This window comes from Folsomia candida, unplaced genomic scaffold (assembly GCF_002217175.1).
Source record: "Folsomia candida strain VU population unplaced genomic scaffold, ASM221717v1 Fcan01_Sc037, whole genome shotgun sequence".
Classification (NCBI taxonomy): Eukaryota; Metazoa; Arthropoda; class Collembola; order Entomobryomorpha; family Isotomidae; genus Folsomia; species Folsomia candida.
This window is the reverse complement of record NW_019091229.1, coordinates 849,798-871,514: the sequence shown is the minus strand read 5'-3', so window position 1 is coordinate 871,514 and position 21,717 is coordinate 849,798. Positions and strand designations below refer to the sequence as shown.

General features: G+C 37.5%; 3 protein-coding genes and 1 long non-coding RNA gene across 4 annotated transcripts; 3 read left to right on the top strand and 1 right to left on the bottom strand.

Moving 5' to 3' along the window:
- Positions 1 to 455: 455 nt before the first annotated feature.
- On the top strand, positions 456 to 4,037 carry LOC110861044 (zinc finger protein 91). Its single transcript, XM_022110157.2, has 6 exons — positions 456 to 1,019; positions 1,087 to 1,167; positions 1,280 to 1,593; positions 1,962 to 2,136; positions 2,218 to 2,784; positions 3,235 to 4,037. Exons 1-6 carry the CDS (start codon positions 692 to 694, stop codon positions 3,882 to 3,884), a joined length of 2,115 nt encoding a protein of 704 aa, XP_021965849.1. The 5' UTR covers positions 456 to 691; the 3' UTR covers positions 3,885 to 4,037.
- LOC110861045 lies at positions 4,025 to 5,261 on the bottom strand. The gene is made up of 2 exons (XR_002549020.2): positions 4,849 to 5,261; positions 4,025 to 4,292 (listed from the first exon to the last, which is right to left on the bottom strand). It is a non-coding gene; the product is annotated as an uncharacterized LOC110861045 (long non-coding RNA).
- Positions 5,262 to 7,720: 2,459 nt separating this feature from the next.
- On the top strand, positions 7,721 to 10,067 carry LOC110861017 (solute carrier family 52, riboflavin transporter, member 3-B). Its single transcript, XM_022110129.2, has 4 exons — positions 7,721 to 7,891; positions 7,953 to 8,216; positions 8,667 to 9,577; positions 9,673 to 10,067. The coding sequence occupies exons 1-4, from the start codon at positions 7,774 to 7,776 to the stop codon at positions 9,874 to 9,876; spliced, it is 1,497 nt and encodes a 498-aa protein (XP_021965821.1). The 5' UTR covers positions 7,721 to 7,773; the 3' UTR covers positions 9,877 to 10,067.
- A 1,750-nt stretch (positions 10,068 to 11,817) lies between these two features.
- Positions 11,818 to 14,319, top strand: LOC110861075. The gene is made up of 5 exons (XM_022110188.2): positions 11,818 to 11,972; positions 12,130 to 12,219; positions 12,296 to 13,541; positions 13,665 to 13,801; positions 13,874 to 14,319. Exons 2-5 carry the CDS (start codon positions 12,163 to 12,165, stop codon positions 14,108 to 14,110), a joined length of 1,677 nt encoding a protein of 558 aa, XP_021965880.1. The 5' UTR covers positions 11,818 to 11,972; positions 12,130 to 12,162; the 3' UTR covers positions 14,111 to 14,319.
- Positions 14,320 to 21,717: the final 7,398 nt, after the last annotated feature.

The window sequence follows — 21,717 nt, the reverse complement described above, 5'->3', positions numbered from 1 at the left end:
TTCGATATGTGTACCAAATTCCAATTTGACAGGGAAGGAAAATATAAAAATTCTTGAAAATATAAAATTAACTGCATAAGTTGCATTTCATGTATTAGATATTATGCATTTTTATGCATTTTTATGCATTTTTGTGCATTTTTGTTCATTTTTGTGCATCATGCATGCATGAAAATAATTTCGTGCGCACAAAAAGAAACACTGATACATATCTAAATGCCAGCAAAAGTTTGTGAAAGTTTATAAGCGTAAAAGCAGAGGTCTTCTTGCAGAAGATCTGCCTTAGATAAGGACTTAGGTACACCTTATCTAAAGAAAAATTACGTGACGTTTATAACGCTTTGTTCTTATGAAATTCGAGATTCCTCTTTATGAAAAGGAGCGATATGCATAGAAATTTTGTTTCATGAACAAAGGCAAAGGGAGAAACGAGCAGCTGAATCGAGGGCGCGATCAAGTCACAATTTGTGATTCACAAATCTTTACGCGAAAAAAAAATAAAACAGAAATTGAAAATTGTAGACAAATTAAAAGTTTGAAGTTAGGCAAATGTTTAAAATAAATCTAAGAATGTGTATCTATAATCCATTCTTATTGCAGTATTATAACGAATTCACGGGCTAAAGTTGACTGTTAATTAACTAACTTTACTTAATTAAAGACATTTAAAAACTATTGCACCTTCGTAACCATGGCAACCTCAGGGATTTGCTTTTTTTGCCGAACTTCTTGTCAATCCACAGGGTGTGACTGTTCCTGTGGGTCAGATTTTGTCCCATTATTTCTAACTTATCTCAACACAATCAACATGGACAAAAAGTACGCGAGTAATTTTCGCCGAGAAGATTTTCATTCTTGTGAAAAATGTGGCACTTTGTTGCAAACAATTTGCGGACATTTGCAAAAATTGGGGCAAGATTTGTTTCGAATGTATACGATAACGTTGGAAAATCTGGATCGGGACGAGGTGATTGAGGAGGACGATGTTTTGCAAAAGTTGAGGAGGAAGAGTGTCTCACGTGAGTTAATCAATTATGATAAACATTTTAATTGGTCAAATTGTAAAATTTTACCGTTTTTTGGCAGAATTTAACCCTTCCGTCGCTGTGATCCGAGTACACACAGATTTAGAAAGTAGACGACCACAAGAATCAGATAGAAGTTCTTGTATGTACTTAATTTTGTATTGCCCTCAACATTTGTTTAATTAATTAAACACTAAAATTAATTAAAAGTGGAGAGTCGAACATGATTAATTTACAACTTTTCCCATCCGCAGGCTCGTCCCCAATTTATGACGATGCACAAAGTGACCTCGATCTGGACGATGGACCATTCAAAATTGAACTCGATGGCGAAGAAGATGAAAGTGACCCCGAATATGAAGTCGTTGAGCAAATAAGTGATTCCTTAGAGTGGGAGGATTTAGGAATTTCGCCAAATCAAGAAGAATCGCCGCATGCTTCTGGGGAAAGTAGTAGCGATGACGGTGACCTTCCTCTCCCTCGAAAACGGAGGCGACGAAGAAAATCCGATCCTCTACGGGTGAAAAAGCCTCGTCAAAGAGTTCGAAAAAGTCCACGGGTCAGAAAAGTAAGAGAAAAACATTCGAAAAAATGACAAGAATTTTTAATTATACCCGTTTTCATAACTCAACTTTCATTCATTTCTTAAATTTTGATACATAAAAGAGAATGAAGCAATTCACGCAGGGCTTGGTAGCATTGTAAAATCTATTGTAATTTTCGTAAACTTGCAAAGTTTTGCAAAATGTTGGAAATATTTCTAAAGAAACCTGGCCTACAGATTTTTGAAAACTTGCTCAGATCAAGGGCGTCGTTTTATTTTGTAAAAATTTCTCAAGTTACATATTTTACAAAACTTACACATTTTACAAAGTTACCAATACCTGCATAAAGTGCCTCGTTCAAAATTTTCATACATTTTTCACAATTGTGTAGGTTATTGCACCTCCCGAACCTGAGGAGACTGATAGCGAGGCTGAAAAACGAATGGTAAAAGTGTTACATGGCGGCGTGGAAATAAAATCTGACGGATCGATTTTCAAATGTGGCCTGTGCAATTCTAAATCTACCACGTGGCGTGCTATGACATGCCACGTGAAGCAACATGCACGTATGTTAATTAATGCCAAATGTATCTCATCTTTAAAGAAATTATTAATTAACTTAAAATTCCATTATAATTTTAATTTAGATCTTCTCACGGATCGCCTCCCCTTCCATTGCTCATCATGTGGCAGCCTCTTTTCGTCGCAGGATCTTTTGACCTTGCACATCTTGCAATCCAATAAATGTGACCCTGCCACAATGGATCTGCCACAACCCCAAAAGGTCGTCACATGTGTCGTCACAGGTCTTGACCCCACATTTGATAAAAAGTGTGACGAGTGTGACCTCTCCTTCAAATCGGACGCCACCCTGACCAACCACAAAGTTGAGGTGCACCTCAACGGGGCGCGGTACCAGTGTGCCATATGTTTCGTTAGATTTCGAGGACAATCAAATTACGATTATCACGTCAGAAAATGCGACGGTTCGTCAAAAACTGGAGAAGAGGATGCAGCGGTTGTCGTGGCGGACGCAGATGTGCCCAGGTCTTCCTATTTGGGCGTCGAGATGAAGAAAATTGTCATGGATGAGGACGCCTTGCGGGGATTGGTGAAGAGGAAACAGCACAAAATCCAGTTCCAGTGTGGCCGTTGTAAATATCGATGTGCAAATAAGGGGAATTTAAAGCAACACATTCGTCTCAATCATACGGGTAAGCAGTATTTCTGGGGAAGATGGCAAATTTATAAAAATTTCGGATGAAAAATAAGATTTTGAAAGTTACAAAATTGTGTACGGTACTTTTACTGTGTACAAACAAATTTAATTAATATGATATGCAAGGTCCCCATAATTAGAATAACTGGACAAAGCTTGTCTGGGTTTTAGGGTTTTAATCAATTTTACATTTTGCAAATATTTTTCTCAAAATAGTAACTCAGTTCACGCAGTCCCTGGTAACTTTGTAAATTTCAAACTAATTCTAACAAAAATTAGCTTATACATTTTCATACACGTATTCAAATCTTTGGCGTCTTTTTATTTTTTAAAACTTTGTAAAATCACTATACAAAACTACAGATTTTACCAGTTGTAAATTAACTTATAATAATCTTCTAAGAATCTACTTCTACTTCTAATAATCTTTTATTTTTGTATTTAGATAATGTGCCATTTAAATGTCTCCGTTGCGGATTCACCTTCGCGTGCCAGACCACCTTGGACCAACACCTCCTCGACCATCCGACCCATCGAAACTTCACCTGTAAAGTATGCCAAAGTGTCTTCACCTTGCGCAAAACGCGGGACAACCACGTGCTAAAGGTGCACGAGAAACCTGACCTCTTCTCCTGTCCCCACTGCGGGCGAGGATTTCGAAACATTTCGGTTGCTGAGAGGCATAAAACAACCTGCGGCGGCGGAGTTGGTGAGGAGTCTGTGCAAAAATTTGACGAAGATGCGAAATCCAGGCTTGAAGCGGAACAGGAGTCGATCCGAGGACGCGAAATAATTTCGAATTATTGCAAATTCTGCCGGAAAATGGTATTTGGTTCCGCCCCGACGTTTACTCTGCATGAGAAGATTTGTCGTAATTCCGCCACAGATCTGAAATGGGGGGAACTGTTGGTCCCTGTACGAACGGGGGTTTGGCTCCTGGACAACGTGGAAATTGCAATGACCCAAATTTTGGAGAATCCTCTCCTCTCGATGTACAAATGTGGCGGATGCAATGAGACATTTCTTAATAGAAGTGATGCAAAGGATCACGCTAAAAAGTCAAATCATGGAAAAGTGAGGGAAGAACAGGGATAGTTTTTTATAGTTGCCATACTTAATTTTGAATTTAATATTCCATTCTGGATAAGTGATGTTTTTTTGTTATTGTATTTCCAGAGATTTAATGAAATACTGTTAAAAAATTTAAGTATACGATAATAAAACTAAAAACTGAATTTTTATTCCGAATCAGTAATGTTTCTTTCGGTTGTATTCATTACATATGTATTTTAGACTCTATTCAATGGTGGATTACAAAAAAAAACATATTTGGTTTCGCCACTTTTTTATATTCCGTTTTTACAAGAGTTTATTTGAACAAGCTTATTTATCTATTTAGTGAATATTTTATATCTAACTTTGCAACTTATCGTCCAAGGCTTAAGAGTTGTGCCCACGAGGCAAAATTTATGTCAACATTGGATAAGTTGAATCCTGAGACTCCTGTTCAAAATAAAAATTAATCTTGTTAGCCTTATACAAAATGTTAATACTATTTTAGAGACCAAAGATCAAACATAAAGCATGTGATCAACTTTTACGAGTTTTATTCACCAGTGATCCACAAATATGCCCTCTTGCTTTGACTTGATCACATCCCTTTTGCAAGATCCCTTACTAATAGTAATACTGGAGGTCTCCCACCATATGCTCTCCGATTTTGGCTAAATTAGTGCCAATTGATCACAAAGGGAATTAATATGAAATTTGCAAAATACGTTTTCCCCCATTGCGCAGGTTTGGGAGAGATATTTGCATTCGACGAGGAGAAAACGCGCAGAAAATTTGGAAACTAAAATTTGCCAGCTTTAGGGCACGTTTTCTTCTCTTTAGATGCAAATCTCAAATCTCTCTCCCAAACTTGCGCATTGGCAGAGCGTATCATTTTTAAACTTGATACCAATTAAATTTGCGACCGATTGACGCTAATTTGTTCCAAATCTTTGACCATGCGCTGAGAGACCTCCATTGCATGATATATAATGATTATTTTTAGTACTTGGTATAATCGCAGGCTCAAAATTATTCGTATCCGTCCACACGATCGGGTTTGGACTCCCATTCGACACGTGGATCAGATTTATCACGAGGATTAGATAAATTAGTGCCAAAAGTGCACAATTTTTGGGAAACATTCTGCTAAAGTTTAAATGTTACTTCAAAGCAGAAATTAGTGTTGGAATTTTGGTTCTTGTTAAAAATCTGTTGCACAGTTGGCTTTATATATTGGATTTCTGATGGAATTTTAGCCAGGAAATATTTTTCGTCTGACTGCTCTTTGTGCGTATGTACGTACAATTGTACATAAATAGAAGATTGTGATACATATTAAAATTTGATACAAATTTGTATTATACTTTATCGTAGTGGCCTTGGTAGAGAAGAAGTAGGAAGTTACATATGCATACGTGCATACAAAGTTACGGAATAGATGAGGAGTGAGAATTATCATTTAAATTTTATGTTGGATACAATAAAATTTCATATCTATATTAATATATCTATATTTGTTACTGTAAATTATCGAGTTGTTATACATATGCATGTACATTGGGTGAACACTTATTAACAGGGAATGAATTCGTAATTTATCCACATATGTAATCTGTGTTATTTGGAGAATTGAACAAGTTGTTTGATTTTGTATGCATACAAAATTTAAGCATGCCTGAATTTTCGCATTTTCACACGGTACATATTTATCTGCATACACACTATTAGAAATCTGGTATAGTCAGGCAGGTATTAACTTCTCGGTATTAAAGTGCTACCGCTTGGTACTAAAATTACCCCGGTCCGTAAAAATTTGCTACCGATGTGGCACAGCTTTAATAGTGAGCGATTATTTACTACACGATATTACTTATAAATACCACTTTGTTAGAATCATACGCTGTAAGTATATGAATTGGTATAATTTCAATACTAGATTTCTAAGTACCGACATTGCATGTACATATCCCAGATTTAAAAAAATCTCTACACCAAGAGTATTAAGCTTATGTATTTATGTACTTTAAAAGCAATCAAACTTCTCGGTATTGAGAGTCTCATTTTGAGACTTACCATTAGAAAAAATTGCCTCATTCTTGCTTTTTATGTGTCACACAGGATCATAAATTTTAAGTTTCATATTCAGTTTCAGTTTCATATTCGTGATACCTGCAAAACTTTGCAAATCCGTAATATGCAAATCTCTCTCCCGTCTGACTAAAAGAATGGGAACAGAGGAACGTGCAGCATGTAAAACACGATAAACTTGACCAGTTTTTGAGCAATATTTCTTCATGATCATCTAGTTCATTTACTTTTACGATGCGAGAAAATATGCGCCACACCACCGTCCGCGTTTTCGGGAATCATTAGTGTCAAAAAATTTACAGGGATAAATAATATCGCAGTTTGTGTACCTATTGTGGTGGTCCGGTTAGTCCGGTAGTCTGTTGACTGCTACGCACTTAATGTCAAATTAATTCAAACTAACCGTTACAAATTATAAATTTCCGAGCGGATTAGCACACTTTGGTAGCTATACAAAACCCTAAACTGTTACAAAACTGTACTTATTGCTTACAAAATAAGCCCTATCGAATCTGTGTATGTATTTATTTAATCCAGGTGTAAATTGCGGTACATAACTTTTTTATTAATGCAGAACGATCAAATTAGCGATAATCCCAATGGATGGGTAAGATCAGCATAAATCCAACTGTTACATACTTAATATAAAATTATGTAAATATATTTTATTGGCGGATTAATCATCCACGCAAACAAATCACTTGAGATGCAGTGAGACTGAATTGCGGACCACACCTGCAATCCCACCGTTGAGCTCACCGACCAAGCAGTAACTTCCAGTCGGCAGTCCAGTTATGTCCACTTTTGGCCTTATCTATTTACTTCTGGATTAATAACTTTCCACTGTTGTGCGGTTAACATAATACGGAGGCAATCACAAAGACAGGGCCGAAGCGTTTCTTTGTGGATGAGATAATAAAAATATTTGTATTTCCGTGTTATCTTCAGGAAATTCACGTAGTCACTGGGAACATTGTAAAATAAATTCTGTAAACTTACAAACCTTTACAGAATTTTAAAAAAATTTCTAGGGAAAATTAGGTTACAAATTTTTGTAAACTTGCTCAGATCAGGGACGTCTTTTTATTTTGTAATAGTTTGTAAAATTATTTTACACAACTTATACTATATTTTGATATGGCATTTAGATTTATGTTTCCAAATAAATCCATATTCGTATTTTAGATTTCTGAGTAGACTTTCCTACGAAATAAAGTTTTCAAAAAATATCCAAAAATCATATTTTAAGCGCCGTAACTTGTTCTCTTGCCTGATTTAAATATATTCTAAAGCATTTCAAACTCGAAACAAAAAACCCCAGAATTTTAAAAAGTCATGAAATTCAAATTTATGTGGGAATAACCCCGACCGATCTGTAATGCCCTTTCCATCCAAAAGCTTCCTCGACCCGGCTCTGCACTCGAAATTCGCATCATTATCGGACTCGATAAACCTTTCAGCAGTGCATTGCATAGTTGAACAATTCCATCACGCAGTCAATCCCTGGTCAGCCAGTAAATTCTGGATAACTTCACCAGTAAAAACTGGAACTGTTTGTTCACCGCGGACCATAATCCGTTAATCCTAAACCTGCACAAATAATTGATCACTGGACTGGATAAATCCCCTATTTTGCACAATGCCCAAGATATAATACGTGCCGTCCCGTGCGTCACAATGCCACCCGACGCAACGTCAAAGTACAAAAATTATGCAATTGACCACCATCTATACCCTTCTTGACTCCCGTGATTTTTCACCATTTCACTTTCTCCTGCTCAGAGGATCGCAACCATTGCAAAAATCTCTCTATTTGCAAAAAAATTCGCAACCATCCCCCATAATGGCACATCGCATAAACGCTCCCGATCCGCCCTCCCCCACTACGAAACCCAAACGCGTCTATCATATCGACATTTTAGCCACATTTTTCGGAATAGGGACATGGCTTACGATTAATGGTGAGCAAGTTGCACAAAAAATGCGAATAAATATGTGCTAATTGTGCGACTTGTTTTGCAGGATTATTCGTCCAGTTGCCCCTGCTCGCGTTGGCCCTTCCGGAGGGGTGGAATATCGGGTCGTATCTCTCCGTCATGGTCCAGCTGGCGAATGTGGGGCCACTCTCGTACATTTTTCTCAACTCGATGGCCCCCAACATTGTGACGGAGAAGAGGGCAATCTACGTCGTGATGCTGATTGGTCTCGTCACCACGGTTTTGTTGGCCAATTTGTGGGAGGAGACGACCCCCGTGGGAGGGGTGGAACGATCGACGGCCTTGTTAAGTAAGCAATTTTTTCGCTACACTTCTATGCATGTTTAGAGACTTATTTGTAGTGAAAATTAAGACATGACACTGATTCTGATGGGCAACATTTAAGCTTTATTGTCTCTAACTACTAATTAGAAAGAATATGCCAAATTGGGGATTATTGGGCGAACGCATGATAGCTTTCATCATTATGCCAAATTAAGCACATGCATCTTCATAACTTTCGAAGGTTTACAAAATTTGCATAGATTTCGCAAAACTTTTTGTGATTTTTTTCCAATAGCTACTCATGTTCTTCCAAGTTTATTTCACCAATTGTACATTTAGTGAATGAATTGAGATGAGATTTTGACATAAGAACATACGTAATACAACTCGTAAAATAATTTAGCAATTAGCCAAGAATAATAATGATACACAAAAATCTCACCTGACCCCCGTCTCATTTTCTCCAAATATCTAGTTCTCGTCACCTGTCTCGCCCTGGTCGACTGTTCCAGCCGCGTCCTCTACCTCCCTTTCATGTCAAAATTTCAAGAAATATATCTCACTTCGTACTTCCTCGGCGAAGGGCTCAGCGGTCTCGTCCCTTCGGCCGTCGCACTCATCCAAGGCGTCGGAGGAGACTCCGCCTGTCAAAACCGAACCGACGGACAACCCGGCCTTGAACCCGCTCAAACCCATCCCCGTTTTTCCGTCGACGTCTTTTTCTACATCCTCTTCACCCTCGTGTTAGGCAGTCTGGTAGCCTTTGTCCTCATGAACAAAAAGGAAGTCACAAAAAACGCACGAAAAGTCTCAAAATCCGTGCTCGAAGAAGAGTTCGATATCGAAGCACCCCCAGAGAATCTCAAAATGCCTCAACCCTACGATCACCCCTCGCATGAATCTAAACGCCTCTCCATGATCGAAATCATGTCCCGTGGGTCGCGGGGGTCAGTTGAGACGTGCAAAAGTACTCATGAAAAATCCATCCCGTTACCAACGCTGTCCGAAACGCAGGAGGAAAAAGAAGAAGCCCCACCCACCGGTTGCACCCCGCTTTCAGTCCTGCTTCGCCAGCCGAAAACGAGCTTCCTCTACTTGCTCATGCTCCAGGGCTACATCTGTTTCTGGGAATTTGGTGCCTTCCCCTCCATCCAATCCTTTTCGGGAACGCCGTACGGGAACGTGCCGTACCACTTGGCCGTCGCCTTGTCGAACATGATCAATCCTGTGGTCTGCGTCGTGGCGCTGTTCGTGCCGGTGTGGAGCTTCAAGTTGGCGTTGGGCGCGGCCGGGGCGTCGGTCTTTTTTACGGGGTGGATCTGCTATTTGGCGTTGGAAAGTCCAAGTCCACCCCTCGTGGGGAGTATGGCAGGGGAAGTTATGATTGTGAGTGGATACTAAATATGCAAATTATGAGTGGAGGGGGTAGATTGAGATTTTTAATTTTTTAGTGGGGAAACTGAGATTTTTTGTCTTATTAGATTGCAGTTTGGATCATCGTAATCGCCCTTTTCACCTACGTCCGCCTCTCCGTGGCGACGTTACTGTTCGAATCTAACGGAAAAAGTGGGCTGCTCTGGTGTGGCGCCGTGACGCAGGGTGGATCTCTCATCGGGGCCATAATTTCATTCGCCTTGATCAATAATTCGCCCATATTTCGCCCATTCTTGCCTTGTGGAGAGTAATAAGAGTTAGCATTATCTCAATATACCCCACCTGTAAAAAAGTAATCGTAATTACATATGTACATATATTTATTTGCAAATTACGTATTTATATACCTTAATGTATCATAATTCATGCCATATTTTTATGCAACCTTTTTGATAACAATAAAAACCGAAAAACAAATCTGACGTCAATGTCACAAGTTAAAAATTGAAAACAACGAACAATTGGTAAATGATTGTTTTGTCTGATTCGCAATTTCGCAAACAATTAACACATTAATTCCCTCCTTGGAAGGATTACTTACTTACCTGGATTTGCGAATCAACAAACTAAATCGCACAGACAGACATAACTGATGATGCAACTCTGTAACCTAAATTGCATTGCAGCAATAATTGCACACTGAACAAGCATGCAGTGCAGACAAATAAAACCAGATCTGGAAATAACTAGATTTTCTGGCTGGCAATAACCCTCAGAGTGGGCTTAACTGGAAAATTCAACCAATTAATTATCCTCAGGTGTTCACAGGGATAATCCGTTCAAGAGCTTTATTTGTCCACCGCAATAAAATCCTTCAGTCGTTATGCAGCTAATCCGACGTGATTTATCATGCTGCCAAATTAAAAAACTTTAATATATGTAAATTCCGTTAATCCTACTCGAATCAACATTAACTCATCAAATTATGTAAATACGTATGTACATAACATGTTTTATGTAAGGGTATGTATGTACAATTCTGAATCTCCGAGAATGAACCAGTAATTTTCTTATAAAAATCTTTGCGACAAATTTTTCACCTTTTTCTACGCATGTCTTGATAATGACTTGCAGATTGCATTCGAAATATTAACAAATAAAGTAAATCGTTTCTTCGTTTTTCCACTAAAATTCCGTGTATGTAATCAAATTACTAAATAAGTGTATAAATTAGAATTTAGTCAAACAAGAGGCAAATGATCTTGTGGGGTCTCCAATCCAATGTCATATTTTAATGGACTTTTAGCATTTCCAATACAAATTAAAGACTCCGATGTAGTAAGTTCCATGAATATTAAGATAAATCATCACTGATTATTACACTTCCTCAAACGGATGAAGACCGGAGAAACTGACACCTTCAGAGAAATATGTACATATGTATATTAGTTTTTATTGGAAACGAGCCTAAACTTAGGTACAAAATATTTCTCCATTACAACCCAATTACTAGATATTGATCGTACAATTTATTTTTACGTTTGACTATTGTCGTATTCATTCGTGTTTAAATTATTATTAAAGAAATTAAATTAAATTCAACCAACAATTCTTGAAGTGATAGAATTACTTAGGATTAGTATATTTAATTATCGCTTGTATACATATGTACTATTCCATTGCTTATAATTTGCTTAAAAAATTCACAAGTACATCTACATGCATACGTAAATATGTATACATAAATATATATATATATATATATATATATATATATATATAATGCATAAATGGTGGTCACAGTTTCATGATTTCATGGAGAACGCGAACGGTATATGGATGGATTACCAACCGGTTTGCCTATTTCCTTCGAAAAGGGCGTCTTCGGGATCTGAAGACGAAAATGATCAAGTGCTGATCAAGTCTTCTGACAAATCCAAGCCAAAAATTGCAGTACACTGGCGTCGGAAGCGGGGGGCAGGGGGATTTGTCCCCCCAAAAATTCAGAAAAATCCTATCTTCCCTTAATAAGCGTTAATAAGCCCCACCTTCTCCTATCTCATAGTACAAAGGTCCCCATATGTCCCCCCAACTTCCGCCTCCCTTGCATAAGTATTAATCCATCCGTTCCGATGTGAATACGACATTTTAAAAGTTACATGCAAATTATATTCTCTCATTCGGAGGATGAGAAGAAGTTCTCATTGAGAACCACGGCATGAGACAAATCCAACCCTCGTGGGAAATTCAATTCAATCCTTGTCATTCAGTCAACATCTGCTCTCGACAAGAAGAATAAAAGAAATACTTCGTGTGTCGTGCAAATTTGCAAAATTTATTTTCGGTTGTTTAAATTGAAACGAATTCCCTACGTAAACCAGAACATTGATCTTATCTCAAGCTAAAGGTAAGTTACGTGAGCAGATTATATTTCTTAGAATAATTTCTCTTTAAATAAAATTTTCTTTCTTTCTTTTTTAAATTATGAATTACGATTTGGCAAATCGGATTTGTTCCTGTTTTTTAAAAATATACTTACCTTTTAAATGAACATTTTAAAACAGGAAATTTGTAGCATCGGCTTCGACTCTATAGCAATGGAATCGCAACAGGGAGTGCAAAGCGTGGAACTTACCGCACTGAAGAATCCGCTCGTAAGCCAAATAATTTAAACGCAATTTAGAGTATGTACATTGTTTAATACAATTTAATTATTCTCCCTACTTGCAGATTTTGACGAAAATATTAAAACAGGCCGAAATCCCGTTGAAGACTTGTCGACTCGTGAGTTCATTCTGGAACGAAATGGTTCTCTCCTTGCCAAATACGCGACTCGCGTTAAGCCTGAGTCATGACGATGATCAGAATGAAATGTCATTTTCCGAGTTGTGTTCTTCAGTAGACGCCCGACTTGCGACAAGGGTTTCTTACTTCGGTTGGAGGAAGGCCGAATCTTTCGTGCCGAACCTAACCCAAATTTGTGACCAGTTTGGCGACACCGTGCAAATTTTGGAACTCAGCATCGCTGTACAAACCAATCTACCAGCGGTGTATCAACTTTTGAAAAATTCCTGCCCCAATTTGCAGCAATTGCGAATTAGCTGCTTAAGTACCCAGAATTCAGCGAGTTCAACGGATCTGATTCCAGGAGGAGAAATTGTGCCAGTAAGACGCAGTTTGACGTCCTTCATGGTCACCACAGTTGAGGTTGAGGTGACGGCGCATCTATCCAGCTTTATCGACGTGGTTATCAACGCCTCTCCAAATTTGAAGGAGGTCACTCTTCCGTGGGGAGTCAGCCAAGATTTGTCGAATTCTAAGTGCCTCAATTCCTTAACAATCGCACTGGACAACGCTGACCCAAGGGAAATCGTCAAAGCGGAAGATAAGCTTTCAGATCTGTCCCGCATGCTGTGTCAAGTGAGCGACCAACTTGTTACACTAAATTTTGACTACGTCGACATTAACGGAGAGTTTGATAAGACGAATAACTTCAAAAAAAATCAATATCGCTTGCCAACCGAGAAAATGTCCAAACTACGCACGTTTCAGAACCGGATGACCGACGTGTTTCGGTGTGACGACCTCTTGCCTATTATCCTTCCCAACTTGAAAACTCTGATGATTGGGAAAGCATATGAAAAGTCAAAATGTGTTGATGAAATTTTGCAAACTATTTGCCACTCGAATAACAAGATTTTTCCAAACATGAAGAATTTGACGGTTATGGAGTTGCATGATCCCAAACTTTTGAATCGATTGGTGACCGCGTTTCCGAATTTGGACATGTTAAATTTGGATATGTTGAAAACGACGGATTTCGCTGGGAAGAAGAGTCGCATGAAGTTGGGCGTGGTGCTCAAGACGTGTCGGGGTTGGAAGGCTTTGAAACATTTGGAATTGGCGTTGCCAAAGTATCCAGAAGACATTGAGGATGTTATCCAGGCTCTCTTGAAAGCAAAGGAATTATTTAAGCGTAAGCTGTACTTAAATTTGCATAAATTTGCATAATAAATATATATACCATGCCAATTTACTAAATTTTCATTTTCAAAATATGTTTTTCATACCTTAACAACTGCTCGTATCTTAATTTCAGAACTTAAAACCTTCACCCTTACGACGTTGGATTGTGATAACGAGATTTACGATTTGTCAGAGGACGAAATGAATTTGTTTAAAAAATTTCTAATTGCAATTCGTGGAATGGAGCGGGTCGAAATTAGCAGTCTTTGTGTGAGTCAGATTTTTATGTATGTATTTATTTATTAAGAAGAATAATGTTTAACGGGATTTTTTTTATTCCAGTTTACCAAGGAATCAGCAGAAAGTATACACGCCTTCATGGCGCTGAAGAAAATGTCTGTGGACAAGTTTTCGGTGGTGGAAGAAATGTCGGATGATGAAGACGAAGCAGCATCCGATGACGGCAGCGGGAGCGACGATTTCGAGGATGATGATGAGGAATTGTACATGGACGATGACAGCGTAGACTTCGATTTTGAGGATGATTGGCGCTCGGACAGCGATGATGACAGCGATTAGTTTAAAACCTTACTTCAACCGTTCCAAACGCTCTGTATTATGCAAATGCTGTTCCGTAAAATTTATAATCTTTAATTAAATATGTATTAAATAGTTGGGATTTCTTTTCATGTTTAAAGTGTAAAAATTTGAAGTGTTCTTAATTATAAATTATTGAATTGAAATGTGTCTAATAAAATATCCGATAAATAAACTGTAAATACTAAAGATTTTGAAGCACTAATGATTTTTGACATGTCAGAATGATCAGGATGTCGATGAAACTTTGTATACATACAACCTCTCGTCTGCTACATATGTTTGAGATCAACTGAAAGTTGTGAAATTACTTAACTACAAAAAGTATGTTCGAACCATAATTAACTCTCACCTATGAAAGCTTCAAATACAGTAATGGATCGGAAGTGTGGAAAGCTCAATAGCACGTCACACTTTATATTAATTTCGCATCCTTGAAGCAAACTGATGTATTGCAAACACCAGCTTGGGAATGTGGATGCTTCGGGAATCGAATTCGAGTCGGTCTCACCATAGGAGGACACATCCGACACTCGACTAACTTGGTTCTTAGAAATGAAAGCACGTTTCCAGCTACTTACCTTTAGATTTGAAGGATTTACTTTTAATTAAACCTTTGTAAGTTAATAAAAAACTGAATTTTATAAATTAAGTTTCCAATTAAATATTCATTGTGCCTCAAGGACGTGTTACGAACATAAATATTTATTTGCGTACATACATCGCAGATAGACGCTGTGCATAAGTATGAATGATGCAGTCACGGCGGAAGAAGGGGGTCGGGGACATTGTCCCCCCAGAAATTCATGTTAATAAGCCCTTCTTCTCACAATAATAGTGTCCCCATATGATATGTCCATGTCCCTCAACTTCAACCGCCCCTGATGTGAACTTTTCTCAATGGACAAAACTGTGCAATTTGTACAATAAATTGCGATAAAATATTAAACTAAGTATTGGGAGACATTTATTAGATTAGCGCATAAAATGCGGCGCCGCCATTACATCTGATTTCCTATTCCGTTAACATTAGGAAGCCTAACCTGATTCGGAAAATGTGCAAAAATTGACGCCGGCGCCGCCGTAAATTGTCGGTGTCAACCTCTCTCGCCGATTTTGCACTGTTCTTATACAGGTGCATATTTATTTAGTATGTATGTATGTACATGTATTATATATATGTATCGTGTGGAAAGCGCATCTTGCACAATACTAATTTTCAATTTTTGTCGTGGCAACTTTCATTGTTAATAGACACAACATTATGCCCAACTTATTTGAGCCCGAGTCACCAATAAATTTGATTTCCTATACCTTCAAGGGGACGCTCATAAACTTCATAACGCAAATTTTGGCTTCTTTGGACACCCACCCTCCCCTATGTAACGCTGGTGTCACAAAAATTGGTAGCCCACCCCCCCCCTGTCACGTAACGCAAGTGGCTAATTGTGCAGCCTTTGAGTGAGACAAATTGTCAGTTTGGTTTGGACGAAGGTGTTCAAACCAACATGTGGCTTAACTCAAGTTAGAAATTCAAATTCTTCATGACGAAAAATTCCAAAGTTTTAAGTATGATATTTGAGTGGGTTGAAAAATTTCTTTAAATTATAATTCAGACCAAAACTAAATACCTAATTATTTTTGCGGATTTAGAATGAAATTTGAAGCATATGTAAATAATCATGTTGACTTAAATTTCAAGAATCATTAACGTGTACATAAATCCTAGTTAGCTATTTGGTTTGCATGCAAGTAAAAGAAGCACATACATATATACGTTTGACTTAAAAGCAGCGTCTCTGATGTTTTATCCTTTCCTCGTCTTTTCAGTGTTGTAAATTACAACTTGTAATGTCAAAAGTATTTCCACTTTTATCTAATATGAAAAATGAATGAAGGCGTTAAGACTTTTAAGATTGGAAGAATTATAACTTGACGGTTTTTATGAGCTCTTTATACGGGCATGTACTTTGTGGCGAAACAAATCCTTTTTGAAATTTTCTTTCTTAATAAGAATTTCATGTTATTCGAGCGTACAAAATTTTAAGTCGATAAGCTAATGGTCATATTAACAATCGAAGGGACGACCTCAACCTAAACTCATCCTCAACTTAGGATGAGGAGAGGTTGAGTGGCTCCTCAGATTTATTTGATATAAATAATGAAAATCGCTCCCTTCCTTAATTGAGGAGAACCTTGACCTCCACTCAACTCAGCTTCTACTGTTTTCGCTCAGGTTTTTTTTACTGAATTAACGCAGTTTTCAATTTGTTTGAACTGATTTTCATTTTAGCTAACTGTGAAGTATTTTTGGCCTATATTTTTTTAATTTCGAGGACAATTAACATGTCGGACCGTAGGTTTTTTTAAATCGTAGGAAAAAAAATTAAATTATCTCACTTTTTCGCCAAAATATTGATGAAAAAGTGGATTTTAGCACATATTTAGATACGACTCTCGGTCAAATGTCAATAATTTCAAAATTTTAGTTTTGACTATTTATAGTGGAAAGTTGAAAAATCGCCATCATTTCGATCTAATATAACCTGCTTATCAAAAAATCAGAACGATTGTTTGTTTAATTTTAAAATCTAAATTTGTTAATTTTTTATTATGATAATTATGATGGGCCGGATGTACTTAAATATGAATTATTAAGAAATATAAAGACAACCAGCACCAAAACTCAACTAACCACGCCTCAAATTTTGACAATATATGTAGATATGATATGGAAAACTGGGTTAAGGTAAAATATCAGACAGAACCATATGCACATGCTTAAAATACAAAATTACAATAGGGTCAACGCATGCGAAAGATTTCCATAAAATATTGTTAGTTTTGCCAATAAAAGGAGTGAGTTTTGAGAAAAACATTTAAGTTCGGGACGTCCCGTCCCGATCGGGATGGACAGCGACGGGATGACCTTCGTCCCGTCCGTAGATTCTTTGGGACGAAAAATCTTGTCCCGTCCCGCGGGAAAGCCTAGTCAGCGATGTGGTGCGGCGCGGCGTCCCAATGTTAAAATTGGAAATCAGATTTATAGGCGGCGTGTAAAATGCTACCGGAGTTGGGCGGCGTTGACCTCCGATTATGGATGAACTCACACCTGGACTTATCGGAAAGATAAGTCCGGACTGATGAGGTCCCCCGGGTGAAAATCGTATGTCGAATTTGACATAATTCTACACAACTGCCCGGACCAATTGTTTGTGCAGAAAAAGTATGAACGATTCTGCATAAAACTTCTGACAGGTATATTCTGCAGAAAGGTTTTAGCACAATTATGCGTAATTCTGCACATTTTGTGCACAAATTGTTTCGGCATGAATTTTTCTGCATAAAATCCAGCCAATTCTCTGCATAAAACCAGCCAAATTTATGCATAAACTCCCTTAAATTTTTCACTCATATACAAGGAAATAGCTATTTTTTAACGGCCGTTAAAAAAAGAGCTATTTCCTTGTCTATAGGATACCATGTATTTATGTAACTCGACAGCATTGTACTATTCAAAAGGATTGTGCATATCTCGAAGTCTGGTCAGAGGCATTTTTGCGACCCGAATTTGTCATTCCGGACGAAATTAAAATTTACCAATAATAAAAGTGACTTTTCAGCTAATACTACTGTTTTAACTGCAAAAACAACACGAAAATTGTGCTAAAGTAGACGTCAAGGAAGCTACATGAGGTACCTTGAAAATTTAGAGGAAAACTCAAGTTTTGAGGATGAGGTCAACCTTAAGTTTTCATTGTTTATATGGATGAGCTAAGGTGAGGTTTAGGTTAAGGGTCAGTTGAGGTCAAGGTGAGGTTGAGGTTGAGGTACCCCTAAGTTTTCATTGTTTATACAAATTAAGGAGCCACTCAACCTTTCCTCATCCTAAGGAAGCATTATTTATAGGGCCATAAGTCTTACGAGCCTAATCGATTGACAGAGAAGCAACTGTAATGACGGATAGATAAGCCCCAACATCGGGTTGATAATATTGATGTAAGGCTTCAAAACAGCACCGAATTTTAGATAGCTGAATCACACCCTGACTTTACAGGGTGGAAAAATATATTTTTTTTGAAAACATGAATTCCTAGTATACATAAATTTCATTCACTCATTATGTGTTTTTATGAATTTTATTTACTTTTATGCCCATGCATGCCTAAAAATTATATTGTGCGGACAAAAAGAAATTTGCGTTACAGTAACACGTCCCAGCTCACCCACCCTCCCCCCTGTCACACTGCGTAACGGAATTTCTATACCCACCCCTCCTTGCGTTATGAAGTTTATGAACGTCCCCCAACATTGGGACGCTGACGCCGCCGATATATCCCCATAAATTTGCTGGTAAATTTGTCGGTGTCAGTCGACCGCTGATCTTCTGAACATTTGACCAAATACGGTTAAATACTTACCTTTGATCCGATCGAACAGACAGACACGTTATTGTTACACAAGCTACAATTCGGACGAATAAAAGTGAAATTTATTTATTTATTTACTGCCTTGCAATTGTTTGTTGTCAATTTGTCTTGGTTAAAACAATTCGGTTGCATAACTAATCACGAATAAGTTTCCTTGATTATTTCGTCTGACGCATTTGCATTCTGCTTCCTCCCTGAGAGAGATGGTGTCCATTAGCAATAATATTCTCATCCTGACAGCCGTCCTCATCTTGCGTGAGGTCGACTTTTCCACCTCGGAGTGTTGCGGCGCAATGGTGGACGAACTAAAACGGTGCTACCCAATCGACTGGGCTAATAGATGGGACGAATTTGGTAATACATAATTTATCAACGTAACTCAGTCAGCAAAGTTGCAAAGCTTTCAAAATTTGTGTCGTGGGAGGCATGGTTTTGCAAGTGGGATATGTATATCGCAGAGATATAAAGATATCTTCAGTGTTTTACAGAACCGTTTGTAGATATATTATTTGCCACATTTCGCAAGTATCTGTACAAACGGTTGTGTTACATGTCGTATTTTAATTCGGTTTGCGTGGATTATTCGCACCTTCTAAACCATTTAATGGAGAGGATGAGTTTGCGAAATAATCTGGTGAAATTAATAAAAACATGCCCAGGTGCTAGGTATACATATGTAAATTCCTGAAGTAAAATCCTATCTTTTTTCTGTAAAATTGTTGCGAAATGTCGCAAATTTCTGAAGAATTCGCAATTAAAACGACGACGAGTGTCGCCGTGAGTAAGAGTATCATTCTTTATTTTATTTAATTCTATTTTTTTAATTGCTATCTTGCAGGCTACTCCCATGTAGTCCCGATGTGTTACGACTGCCACCCTGGGACCCCACATTGTTGTGGAGTGTAATAGATACATATTTAATATAAATATGCACCTAAAGAGAATAAGATTTAATGGTATGCATATGTACTTAAATTAAATTTAACAGAGGGTGGTGCAATATATTTTGTTGCAACTGTGACTATGGATGCAGACGTTGGGGTAGGTACATATTTACATATGCACATGAACCATGCCATTTTCAAGAAAATTCAAAATTTTTGAAACGAATTTGTCTGTCAAATTTGAGTCCCGCTGAAATTTGTGTTATCATTGGGTGGAAAGACCGAGACCGACAATAATTAATCGTAATGGATTTAAATGCAAGTTCCCACTGTTTTCTAGTTGGGAAATGTACAATTTTGAAATTATGCAATTGAAGCTTCAATTTTAAAAACTATTTTGAAATTGGAAAATGCAGGCTTGGGCAAGATACTTTGTCTTCAGATACAAGATACAAGATAAAGATACTTTTGCAAAAAAATCCAAGATACTAAATAAAGATACTTTACTCTCTGTTCTTTCCAAGATACTTAGATACTAAGTAAAAGATACTTTGAAGTATTTTTAAAGATACAAGATACAAGATAAGATAAAGTATCTTAAATATTCCACAAGATACAAGATACTTTTGATTTTTTTAGGATTTAAAGAAGATGAAATTTTATATTTTTTGCCATTTAGGCATCGCCAGTAAAGTCTTACTATTGAGTAGTTAGGCATTGAAAAACACCTTCCACTAGCAAAAATACCACGCATATTTTCTTACAAATTACAATTACTACCTCATAAATCATAAGAAAATCGAACTTTAGATGTCGCGGTTAGCATATTTTGCAAAAAGTATCTTGTATCTTAAAAAGTATCTTAGATACTTTCCTCTTGATGGAAAATATCAGATACAAGATACAAATACAAGATACTCATTGAGAATTTTTCAGATACAAGATACAATCAAGATACTTTGAGCTGAGGCGGGTGGAAGATACAAGATACGAGTAGTATCTTGTATCTTGTATCTAGTATCTTGTATCTTAAAGTATCTATCTTGCCCAAGCCTGGGAAAATGACATTTCACGAAATGAGTTGTAAGTTACAACTTGTAACCCCTACATACATATGCACATGTGTTGGGAATATTGCAAAATAAGTTCATGCAGATAATTACCACGTGCTGCATTTGTCAGTCACTCTATGATCGATGAATTTTTATATTCCGTAAAAAATGGCTCTAAGTATAACTAACTATGCCTCAACCATAGTCACGTGATGAGGTCAGTAGAGCGGAAGAATTTTTTCAAAGACGTTTAGTTATTTTCCACTTTTCTCCCCCTAAATGACCCTGATTTAATGAGTTTTTTATCCTTATAGTTGAGGCGCCAGGATGTGGAAGGTACAGTCAGTGTGCTCCTGGCAGTAGGATGGCCACGACCAGTTCCGCAAATTCATCTCAACCGCAACAACAAGAGGTCACGAGGAAGCGGGTGAACGCCGTTATAAAGCGGTTGGACCTCAACGGCGATGGTCAGCTCGATATGGCCGAGTTTTTTGCAAACCAACACCCTTCTTTGACGGTGGAACATTTCCGTGAGATGGACGCTGATAAGGATGGCTTTATCAAGAAGGAGGAGATTGACCCGGATTATAAATAGTTGTAAATATGATTGGACAATTATAATAAATTTGCTTTTTATAAGATTGAGACTTTAGTTAAGGTACTTCTTTTGATTGGTTTGTTCACCTGTAGAAATAAGAACTTGTCAAATTTGTAGGGGAGATTAATAAATTATGTCACGCAAAAATCGCGATTTTCTAGACCACCCTTTCGCGTGACATAACTTATGGACGGTCCCTCTCCCTAGAGCCCCATGGATTGATTTTTAATTACATTTTTGTGGAGTAATTGTAATTGATAATTAAGTTTAATTACAGGACATAAGTATTTTGTAATTGGAACTTAATTTCAATTTTCGCATAGGGAGTCAAATTAAGGCACAATATCTTCGTCATTCATAGAGTTTTTAGTCTGTCTCAACCCTTGTTCAATGTCTTTACATGAAAATTCTAAAATGACATCAACCTCATGAGTTTTAAGAATAAATAAATTTAAAAAAATAAAACTAAGGCGAGAGGCGCTATTACAAACACGAAACAAGCCCTCCCACCAACACCCCCGTCTCGCCGTGGCCCCATTAATATTTTTATTTTTTGTAATTCTTTCCTGCATCATACAACAATTAAAAAAAAACAATAATGGGGGATATATGCCAGCATGGGTGC

Excerpts from the sequence above, each read along its gene's own strand:
- LOC110861044 (XM_022110157.2), top strand. The coding sequence starts at position 692 with ATGGCAACCTCAGGGATTTGCTTTTTTTGCCGAACTTCTTGTCAATCC. Across the intron at positions 1,020-1,086 it reads GAGGAGGAAGAGTGTCTCAC|AATTTAACCCTTCCGTCGCT; the intron begins GTGAGTTAATCA and ends GTTTTTTGGCAG. Across the intron at positions 1,594-1,961 it reads AAAGTCCACGGGTCAGAAAA|GTTATTGCACCTCCCGAACC; the intron begins GTAAGAGAAAAA and ends ACAATTGTGTAG.
- LOC110861017 (XM_022110129.2), top strand. The coding sequence starts at position 7,774 with ATGGCACATCGCATAAACGCTCCCGATCCGCCCTCCCCCACTACGAAA. Across the intron at positions 8,217-8,666 it reads ACGATCGACGGCCTTGTTAA|TTCTCGTCACCTGTCTCGCC; the intron begins GTAAGCAATTTT and ends CCAAATATCTAG. Across the intron at positions 9,578-9,672 it reads TGGCAGGGGAAGTTATGATT|ATTGCAGTTTGGATCATCGT; the intron begins GTGAGTGGATAC and ends TTGTCTTATTAG.
- LOC110861075 (XM_022110188.2), top strand. The coding sequence starts at position 12,163 with ATGGAATCGCAACAGGGAGTGCAAAGCGTGGAACTTACCGCACTGAAG. Across the intron at positions 13,542-13,664 it reads AGCAAAGGAATTATTTAAGC|AACTTAAAACCTTCACCCTT; the intron begins GTAAGCTGTACT and ends TCTTAATTTCAG. Across the intron at positions 13,802-13,873 it reads TCGAAATTAGCAGTCTTTGT|TTTACCAAGGAATCAGCAGA; the intron begins GTGAGTCAGATT and ends TTTTTATTCCAG.